Below are 11,439 nucleotides of genomic sequence, written 5' to 3'. Positions count from 1 at the left end.
TTTTGCATGAGGGACAATTGAGAAATAAGACAGGCCCCATTTAAGTGCTTGTATAGACATGATCAAGGCAACCCATGCTTCAGCCCAAGTACTTTATGTGAGAGATTGGCTGGATTCAATGAAATTAAAATTTATTAAATATTAAACAGTTCTTCAACTCTAGAAGACTGCTTCTGTTAGGGATGGCAGGCTTCTAAATTCTCTACAAAATTCTTTTTTTAGGCTGTTAATGTAGCAATGGCAACATGCAGCATTTCTTTGGGAAACTGTTTGTCAATTAGAGACAGTAAGCTGCTTTCGTTTCTTGTAGTAACTATTAATACTTGACTGCATGTACGTTAAGGTCATCACAAGAAGTACTGAGAGCAGATTTACTCCTTTTAAATAATTAAACGGGATTAAGTGATTTCATAAATACTTATGAATTCTGCCTTGATGAAATCTTTTCTTATTCTCTATTGAATGTTATTTCCAGTCAGTTTCCTGTTAAAAAGTATGCTTATTTTTCACCAACGTAGCAATATTTATGCTAACTAGTAAGACACTCGATGTAGAACTTTAATCTGCAAAAAATGTGTATAATACATTTTTTTTTTTTACAACACTCAATTGACTTTGTAAACACAAAATATGTAAACTTTGCTTCTATTAAGGTTGAAATGTGAAGGATCTGATTTTTCTACACTTGAATTACTGCCCACAATTTTTCTAACAACTACATCTTTTAATTGTATTATTGTGCCCACTTAGTCTACACTGCTGGTGGCATAGAGAAAATTACATAATCAGTCACAATTTATTTTCAACAAAATGGTGATTATGGACACAAACAGAACTTTTAACTAAACATTCTGAAGCAAACCCGTCTCAAATGAAACCATCTGCGATGAATTCTTTATACAATTACAGTCACAATTCCTTACATAATCATAGTCACAATTTATTTTCAACAAGTGAAAAATTGGCCATTAAGTTGGTAAATTCATTCTCCACATCAGCCATTGCAGGAATTATGGGATATAAGGTGATTTTTATATCATGTCCCATAGTAAGATTAAGAGTAATAAATACTTGATGATGATGATGATGATGTAGTAAAAAAAAAAAAAAAAAAAAAACCTTTATCAATGAAGTGTTTTAGACATTGTTTTTTATATATCAGATTCTGAGATTTTCACAAAAAATGACAAAACCGATATTCCAATAATTTCCACCTGTGTCACTAGAAGAGAAAACTCATCTGTAAACAGCTGTACAGCTTCTATACTAAGTCTTAATTGATGAGAGCTGAGATGACTGCAACACAAATTTTAAATATTTCCTTGAGTGTTGCTCAATGACGCCTGATCTACACCAGAATGCCTTGCAATAGATGCAACACATGAAAGTTACGTCTTCACTTTACAGGCTCCGCTTCAGTCAAGCTTCCACAATAACAAAATTAGGAACAGATTTCAAAATTGACCAAGATTCAACCTACAAACATAGGTAAAAAGTTAGTCTTTTTCTACAGAATTAGAAGAAACTAGAATGAAGACAAAAAGGAACTACTCGGACACTTCATCTAATTCTACTTCTGACCTTCAGAAATATATGAATGTCATTTACATTTTTCTAGGATGTCCGTGAGATGCTTTCCCTATATAATAAAGAAACAGATTCTCCTTAACTTCACATTCATTGACCTATCTATTTACAGAATTTACAAATTTTGAATAACATTTTAGCTGCAATCTTGCTCAATAGTATTGACCTTTCTTACTTTTAGGTTTGATAGGTCATCATTTCCTTCAAGACTGCTGAAGTTCTTAAGTACAACAACACAGTTATTCAGCTACTGTAACATTATCCCCTCTTTTACAAGAGAGAGAGAGAGAGACATGTAATTACCTTCATAATCTTACTAATCAATACTGTGGCAGCAATCATGGTACAGCACTCTGCAACAGACAGGAACATAACATATTTGCAAATTACAGTTACTGACATCATAAACAATTACATTCAATCCAATTAATAAACAGTCATTCCCATTAGACTGTGATGCAATGTACAATGTACCTTTGATTACTGAAACCACCATCAGTAAGGCTTTCAAGCTGACTTTGTTTTCAGGGGAAGAAAAAAAAAATTCTATTTATATTTAAAATTTTATTTTTCATTTATCTGATTGTAAAGACTTTACATTTTTGAAGTATGGTTTTTGATGATGCTTTTTGCAAATGATCAACATGTGCAGAAGAGATGACATTAGCAATTATGTGTAGAAAAGTATTGACACTTGACAAATGCTTACTTGCAATATGCCAGTATCACTGAGTAGAAAACAAATATGGCTGAAAGAAAAATAGGGACAAGGTCATATAAATTGATGAAGACTTTACAAATTTCATGGACACATGCTCAATATCTTCTACACATTTTCTTTTTTTATTAAAATTATGATTAAATATTATGGATTCAAAGAAAACTGGAAGCTACCATTCCTGCTGTTAAAAGATGATAGTTTTTTCCCCTAAAGTCATATTTAGCATAAGATTTATAAAAGTAAAAATACATTCCCCTATAGACTGCTGGCCTAAGACTTGAAAAGCATACATTTCGAACTCATCTTGTGATAAACTAAAGCAGTCATATGCTGACACTCTTCCAAACAAAAGATATTTAGATTAATCATGTGACTGTCTGAATTATGTAAGCGTATATGCAGTGTGTATGTTTTGAACCAGAGATCAACCTGCTAGTATTACTACTTCCCCCACAGATAAATCAATACTTTTTTTCTGTATTATTTATTATAAATATACTGACCACAACACTTAGTACCATTTTAAACCCAATTTGTCTCAAATATTAGCCACAGTCAAACATGTCTACAGAACTATTTCTCTTCAATCAACCTCATCCAAAATTATATTTCAGAAATTTCAACTAAGCAGATTATAAAAATAAGTTTTCAAGAATGATTACAGCTTGGTCATTCTTTATATTACTCAACAATGCACGATTCGAGGAAATTTGGCTTAAAACACTAAAACTAAAATGCTAATTTATGACAACTAGTTCAAAATGAGTGATCGTATTGAATTCTTACTTTTATTAATCAGATCCTATGCAAAGGTTAAATCACTGAGTGAACCAGTGATGACTAAGAAGGAATGCAAAGGTTGAGGGTGAAAACTGGTTACACAAAAGCCATTTACAGAAAGATCCACTGAGCAACTTGAAGTAAATGGTTCTGAAGGTTCTGTGGTATTTGAAATCTCTTAGTGGATCATTCTACACACAAATGGGTAAGTTAGGTACTAAAGATGTACAAAGTGGAAACTGAGGTAAGCCAAAACCATTGAAGATGGACAAAGATGAGTGATGACTAGTCAGATGTAGCAATTCAAAAATAATCATAGAATTACCCCCTGCCCCACCTGTACCAATGTTCAAAGCACAACAGCAGCAAGCACAATGGTCTATACAAACATGTATAATGTTTAACACTGAAATAGTTTACTCATAGTTGGAAGAACACATTTCAATCAGAGAAGTTTTCTTACCTAATAAAATTTCAGCTATTCAAAGCAAGGAGATTGAAAAACCAAGCAACATCTACTAAGCAAAGAAAAGCAATGTAAATTTAAAGATTAAGAGTTCAGGCCTAGTAAAAAAATATGTAATCAAACACAAACACGAAGTAATTTGTATATTTCATATAAGAGACTAAATAAAAACTGTAATTTCATTAACAAACTCACAATGAGGTAGTTATGGTTGACTTTAAAAAAAAAAAAAAAAAAAAGCAACTGAAACTATGAAACAACTAACAGACAAACATAGCAACCTGATTAAGACGTTTGCTTTACAACCAATGGTTCCTGGTTCAATATCCTACTCTGCAGCACTCTGGGCACACATCTACCATATATTCAAGTTGAAAAATATCTTTTGAGTGAAATTAGGTAGAGGGAAACTGAAAAACCGTCGATCATATGTATGTATGCACGCAAGTATATATGTACAGTGTAGTGTAGTTATATAAATGTTGGGGTGTAAGAAAAAATTTCAAAAAGGAATGCATTATGTGTAATCATGTCCGACCGAATTATCTCCCTTCTTACAATGTTCTATATGCACCACAATACATACTTTATACTAAAATATATGCATAAAGTGCTGTGATTAACGGAATTGAGTCAAGTTACAAAACAAACTACTTCGCCATTAAATTGAGGTAAATACAGAAAAAAATAGAGTGAAAGTGTTGGCCAATAAAGAGAAACTACCAGCAAATTTTACAAACTAAAATTAAGAACCAGATTATTAAAGATAAAAACCTAACCTACATATTTAAAATCAAGGCCTTGGAAAAGAGACACAACAATTCAAAACTTTAATTTACCCTCTCAAGTCCTTACGCCTAAGATAAGAAAGAAAAACAATTAAAATAAAAAAGCCTATTTAAATCCTATATAAATTACGTTAAAATTATTAGATTTTCAGATATTAATTACAAAATGGAATGGAATAAAACTGGCCGTCTTCAATCTTGTCCTTGACCCAACCTAAAACCATTCAAGAACGACGGGTGGTTTATTGACAGTAATGAAAGCAATGCAAAGATTTTATCATTTATTTGGATTGTGTGGTTGGACTGACCACAAGCTTTTTGGACAAATACAGATATGAACAACATGTAAAAATATTATCAATCCTCCTTATGCCCACCATGGTACAATGGCAGGTATTCACAGTAGAAACTTTTATCGCTTTTCTTTTATATATATATATATATTTATTTATTTTTAAACAGTGTTTCTTAATTTCATTTTGGGTTATTATTAATGGTTTCATTGATATTTTTTTTTTATTTTTTTTTTGTTTTTTTTTGTTTTCTGAATTCTCTCAAATTATAAATGAAGATGAACATCCACACAAAGATCTGTGTTGCCAACTATTGTGCTGGAAACTGGTCAGTTGGAACTGCATTGTACAACATTGAAACAACTGACCAACAAGCCAGATACTCTCAAATCACACTTGTACTTAGCTCGTTGGTGAGTAAAAAGCTGGTCTGACACCAAAAGGTAACTGAATTATGCAATCATCATATGCGTTTAGGCCGTTCCACAAAATCAGTGCTGATAACTGAGGTAATTTGTACAATATTAGAGCTTGTTACAACACTGACAAACAGGATTATGTGACCCTGAGGAAGTACAAAATAAATAATTTATAAATAATTGCATAAAGTTTCTTCATGAATTTATGGGATTTTGGGTATCTTGCTAGTTCAAGATTGATGGTGTATATACTATAAATATATAGTATATAACTAACAACATATGCCATCAAACATACACATATGTGTGCGTGTATGTGTGTATATATATATATATATATATATATACAGATACATATATGTGTACGGATATGTAGTTTGAATCAAGAGGAAAAAAAAGATGATATACAATATGAAGTACGTTATTCAAGAGAGAGGAGCAATAAAATAGTTGTTTCTATATGTTATATTTAACGAGAGGAGAGTGGGGATGAAAAAGTTGACGGAAACACCGTAGTTCATATCTCCACTAGAACTGAATGAAGAGGTTAAGTGACATATCAAAATGAAGTGAGTGGTGGGTTCAACCCAGTGGAACTATCTAATGAAGGTTATTGGTGGCTAATGTGATACTAAGATTAGTCTCTTCCTCCAGCAGCTGGCATCTGAGCTGGTACCACTGTGCTGACATGCTGTTTTCCAGGCATAGGGCGAATTAACGGAGGTGGTGGTTGCTGTAGTATGGTCTTCGGTTGAGGAAGCAACCTAGAAAAAGAAAGAAAAAAAACTGATGAAACTGAACAAAACAGTGATACAAATAAAGACAATAAGCAATACCAGACACTTCAAGCAGACAATGTTACTTAACAATCGACTAAACTTCGACTAAACTTAAACCAGCCACCCACATTATTGGTTATTAAAGATGAATAATCAAAACATGATCATGTGATGATTAAACAATTTATTTATGAGGATATAAACTAATTTGAGACAGCACTACATTACTGAAAGAATAAAATAAGATGTAAATTCTGAATTGTGGTGAACTTAATACTTAACACCACAATCTCTCAGCAATAATATCTGTATACTCATACATATATATGTGCATATATATATGGATATATATTACACACATGGAATAGATGTTACATTTTATTATAACTTCCACAAAATGATATTTTAAAATATCAAAGCTACAAAATGCATGCAGTGTGGTATGTACACAAGTAATATCAAATCACTTGAAAATATAAGAAACCAACAACAAAAGCATTTTTTCCTTCATACCACCCCACCACCCCAAAAAATGACTTAGGCCAAGAGAGTTTGTAGGCATCAATAAACATAATTACTGTGATGAATGAAGAATATTAAAAATATCTGAAGTTTTGAATGTCAGATTCTTTTCCAACTTCTCTGTAACACCTACTACAATCCACCTTGAAGTTATTACCATTATTGCTGATACAGATCTCCAGCCCTTTTGAGACTAACTTGCATGAGATCTGGTCTGGTTCTCACAACCAAAACCTCTCGTTTGAGAAATTGAAACTTTAACCTTATGTTATAAAAAGAGATTTCATAAATTTGTTGATTTACTGAATCTACCTAAATCTTTAATATCTTTCAATATCAATGGAAACACATGGGTAGTTGTATTCCATTAGGAATATAGTCATAAAAGGAGTATATAGCAAACAAAAAGAAGTTTGAGGTTGAGGAGTGTATGAGTAGTTTAACATCTTTATATCTGGTTTAAAGAAACATTAGCCAGAAATTAAATATCAGATGTAAACAAATTAACCATATTTCAATCAAAATGATTTCAGAGTCTAAAATAATTGAAGAAATTAAACTAATTGAAGTTAGTCTTTGCTAATAATTACACATTCAGACAACTACAACTATGCTGTTACAAAGACAACACTTAGTTTTACAAGTCCACGGGGCAAACGTAACGTTTTGTAAGGTGAGAAAAACCGGTTTGAAATGCACCTGTACCTCGGGTGTTGAGATGTTTGGGAATTATTCCCCTTCGTGATAGGCACTTGCGGCTGCTTGAGCAAGGGAGGGGGAGCCGGTGTGCCAGCAGCCGTTGGGGTAGCATTCCCACTACCAGAAGCTGGCAGATTAGCTACCGACTCCTGATTTATAGGTGGTGGGGATGAAGATGCCGCAGCACCATCTGTTGAAGATTTGCCATCAACATCCATCTGGAAAGTAAAAGATCATTTCAAAAATTGAGTTTCTCATTGGAAAAAATGTCAAAAATGTAACTGTTATTGTTACATTAACAGTAGAAATAATGCACAAATAAGTTGTTTAAAGTAATTATTTTCATATCAAAAAAAAAATGTCTAAAAAGATTTTTAATGCCATTGCTGTATAATACTGGGGTGATATGATCAGGTGCTCCAGCAAAGGCATAGTCAAATGACTGAAACCAGTGAAAGAATAAATGAAGTTACCTGTACTGGAAATGCTGACAAATTCTTTTTCTCTAACATCAATGCAGCATTTACAATAAGTTTCTTTTAACTACCACAGCATGGCCAAAGGCCATTGGATGGGAGCAATCAAAGAGAAACTCACTAAGAAAAATCAAATTTTTAAAATCAGAATGTTGACATATTTCAAAGAATACTAAAACGCCAAAATGATACCTTTTCAATATCTTTTTTTTCTTCTTCTTCCTCTTCTTCTTCTTTAACTGAGTCTGTTCCGTGTTCACTCTCATACTCAGCCAAGACTTCATCTAAATTATACCTGCGTCTGTAATTTATAAAAAAGTTACGCACATGTGCTTCAAGTTTATTGCCAATCACTTCAGCAATAGCCTTGAAATCCTTTCCATAACGACGAACACCTGCAGAGAAAAATACACAATAAAATTCATCATTGCACATAGATCCCGAAATGACGACATCCAACTACTAAACTTTAAATGAAGATTAGAGTTTTTCCTTAACGATTATTATAAAGTGGAATTAGCTTTCTAACTCAATTGAACTGGCAATGCTAATTACACAAAAAAAAATTGACTAACTTAGAGCAAGAGCCACAAACAACTTACCTTGCACTGCAAGCAATAGTTCATCATTAGTCCAACGAGAATTTATTCTCTGAGTAGTCTAACAAGTTGGGAAAAAGTAAATAAGATTAGAATACTTAGATGCAGGAAAGAGAGATGAAATACAAAAACGTATTTCTACCAAAAGTGTTTACACATTTTAGCTTATGTAAGGTGCCTCCACTTAAGTTGTTACCCATAACTCAATACATGTAGGAACCTTTGATATTGTTTTGCTCATGTAAGTACAAATGTGAAGCTATACTACAACAAAATAAAATATTAAATCAAAACATGACTAAATCATTTTATGGTAAAACATCTAATATGATGCAAAATGGTAATCCAGAACAGTGCCTCACACAGATAAATGAAAATACTTGTCCAATATAAATACAAAATTCCCAATTTTAACAATACCCCCAAACTACAGTAAAAAATATCAAAATATAAACCCATATTTCAAGTTTCATACCTAGGTTACCCCAAATCATGCCTACTACATTTGAACTATGTATTAAATGTACATAATTTAAACTGCTAATCTACATCAACCTACATTATGGTTGTGTCAACTTTTTGTAGTATTCCTCACCAAAAGACATGTGAGGGTTAGATTATTAATTAAATTTTATTACCAGATGAAAATGTAAAAAATACTTACTTCTGGTGGTCTCCATTCATCTATTCCAGAACTTGTTTTGTGTTTCTGCATACTTATGATCTGTTTGTTGTTTTGAACCTACAAGTTAAAAGAAAATTATGCTGAATAATAATTATTTGTACTTCTCGCCAATCCAACAAGGCAACATATTCTGAGTGGTTTATGTTTATCATCATCCAAAAACACCATGTGTTCCTTATAGCCTCATGAAACTAATATTTCCATAGGATTCCATCCCATCTATAGGAATATGATGATGCCCCTTTCTTTAAAAGAGCAACCTCTCTCACTTTATCAATTATAGTCCTGTCACCCTAATGCATAAACCTGAAAAGCAATGGAAGACCATTGTGTCACAAGTTTGTTTTATTACACATCCGTGTTTCCACCACTTGAAACAAACAAAACCTTCAACCATGTCTTGAGAACATCCTATGTTTTTTCAAGCTGCTTGCTCTGTGGTAATGTGTATTAGGGTTCCCCTTAGATGCTACTTTTAATTTTATAAAAACTCATGCACTGCACCATATAATTAAAATCCTCTTAGTTACAAATGACAACCCTAACAATCTCTGATTTCTCATGACAGCTTCAAATATATGACACTAGCAACACTGCAGAAACTTGGCTTCTTCTACAGACCTACAGTATACATCAGTTTAAGACCATTATGACACTGTGCACACTTCATTTTATTTGTACAACAAATCCATTTCTATTTGTGAAGTCATTAAAAAATTTTATTATAAGTTGCTAATATTGAAAAGGAAAATATAATTAGATAAAAGAAAAAGGCTGTATATCCTGCCTCAACAAATATATAGTCTTACCTGTCGTTTTAAAGAGACAAGCTCTGCATCTAATGACTTTAAAATTTGTTCAGCTTGCTGTAGTGGTCCAGTGAGCATTAACCTGAGGTCATCTTCATTCAAATACATGCCACGTGGGGGCTTTCGTTTATGTCGCATAGGATTATGCCGATGCTGGCTATGCTGTTGTTCACGACGCTTGGTCGGTCCAGTACTGGATTTCATTACACCAGTTCGCCTAATAATTTGTAAATATATATATACATATTTAATATATTAAATAAATTCAGATTTGTGTAAACTGCTTCAAGAAAAAAAAAAAAAATTATTTTACTTCCTTCACTCCCTAGATTTTAATAACAAATGGATCTACCATCACCATCATCATCATTTAACATCCATTTCCCACGCTGGTATGTGTTGGACGGTCTGACAGGAGCTGGTCAGCCAGGAAGCTGTCCAGATTCCAAGTGTCTGTGTGGCATTGCTTCTACAGTTGGATGCCGGGTGCTCTTTATGTGCCACTGGCTCAGGTGCATTTATATGGAACCAATACAAATGTATTTTATGTGGCATTAACACCTGCAAAGGACAAGCCTGTATGTATGGCTGGCAGTGATTTTACTTAGCCAATCAAAATATTGAGAAATAAAGAAGGTAACAACCAACAAGGTTAAATTTGAACATATGACAGTGGTCATAAAGGAAAACACGTTACTATGAATCTACATCGGAATTCAGTGTGTGCATGCACGCGTGTGCCAATCCATCTTGCCTTTTAGACACACAAACAATCAAAAGTGGCTAATACAATGAAAAGGCTGGAAACGAAATAATTTCCATAATACCTGAATTCAAAACTGCCTCAGTTTTAGCAGGTGAAGAAACAATTAAATAATTCCAACATTATTTGTGTGCCAATACTTCTGTTTTTCAGGCAAACTGTATAAACAACCCTGTCAACATATTGCTTTCAGAGGAAATTTGGATACATGGCAAATTGTAGCTTTGGAATTGTGCGAATGCATCCAGCCTGCCTTCAAGGCAAATAAACATGCAAAACATAGCTACTACTAGAGATTATAATTTCTGTACCTCCTCAACTAATAAAATTCTGCTGTTACTAGCCTTACTGTTAAAAGTAAATACAAATTTATACAGATTTAACCCTTTAACATTTAAACTGACCAAAGCATTCTACCCGTTTTATGTTCAAACTGGCCAGATTTTGCCTCTCGCATCTACCCTACAATGTCATTCTAAAAATAAACAATCACATCATCAAAATTTCAAAAGTACAAGATAATGTATGATTAATTCAAAACAAAGTAAATAAATAAGCATTACATACGATAAATTAATCTGAATGTTAAAGGATTAGGTAAATTTTCTACAAATAGATTAAAACCACAATTATTTTCATATTCAGAATCATAAAACTTTAAACTTGTACTAATTTAAAAACTATGTGAAAAAGTTTCACCTTCAGTCTCTCAAAATCTTTCTAAATTATGATCATATGTTTGATTAAAGCAATGTATTTTAGACAGTTTTCTCATAACTTATTAAATCATCATCATCATCATCGTTTAACGTCCGCTTTCCATGCTAGCATGGGTTGGACGACTTGACTGAGGACTGGTGAAACCGGATGGCAACACCAGGCTCCAATCTAAATTTGGCAGAGTTTCTACAGCTGGATGCCCTTCCTAACGCCAACCACTCAGAGAGTGTAGTTGGTGCTTTTACGTGTCACCTGCACGAAGGCCAGTCAGGCGATACTGGCAACGGCCACGCTCGAAATGGTGTCTTTTATGTGCCACCCGCACAAGCCAGT

The 11,439-nt window shown here is 33.1% G+C and overlaps 1 protein-coding gene across 2 annotated transcripts in view; it reads right to left on the bottom strand.

Annotated features, from left to right (window-relative positions):
• Positions 1–4,609: 4,609 nt before the first annotated feature.
• Positions 4,610–11,439, bottom strand: part of LOC106879701 (REST corepressor 3) — a 43,660-nt gene continuing 36,830 nt past the window's right edge. Inside the window, exons 9-14 of one of the 2 annotated variants that reach the window (XM_014929376.2) lie at positions 9,624–9,840; positions 8,794–8,871; positions 8,133–8,190; positions 7,723–7,925; positions 7,055–7,272; positions 4,610–5,818 (exon numbers count right to left, since the gene is read on the bottom strand). In XM_014929376.2, coding sequence (XP_014784862.1) covers positions 5,692–5,818; positions 7,055–7,272; positions 7,723–7,925; positions 8,133–8,190; positions 8,794–8,871; positions 9,624–9,840 — 901 coding nt within the window. In that variant the 3' untranslated portion in view covers positions 4,610–5,691. The remainder of the gene's footprint in view (positions 5,819–7,054; positions 7,273–7,722; positions 7,926–8,132; positions 8,191–8,793; positions 8,872–9,623; positions 9,841–11,439) is intronic. The other variant, XM_014929377.2, reaches the window with a different exon arrangement.

Source organism: Octopus bimaculoides, chromosome 11 (assembly GCF_001194135.2).
Source record: "Octopus bimaculoides isolate UCB-OBI-ISO-001 chromosome 11, ASM119413v2, whole genome shotgun sequence".
In the NCBI taxonomy this organism is placed as follows: domain Eukaryota; kingdom Metazoa; phylum Mollusca; class Cephalopoda; order Octopoda; family Octopodidae; genus Octopus; species Octopus bimaculoides.
Note: the sequence above shows the minus strand (reverse complement) of the source record. Positions and strands in the feature narration are given on the sequence as shown.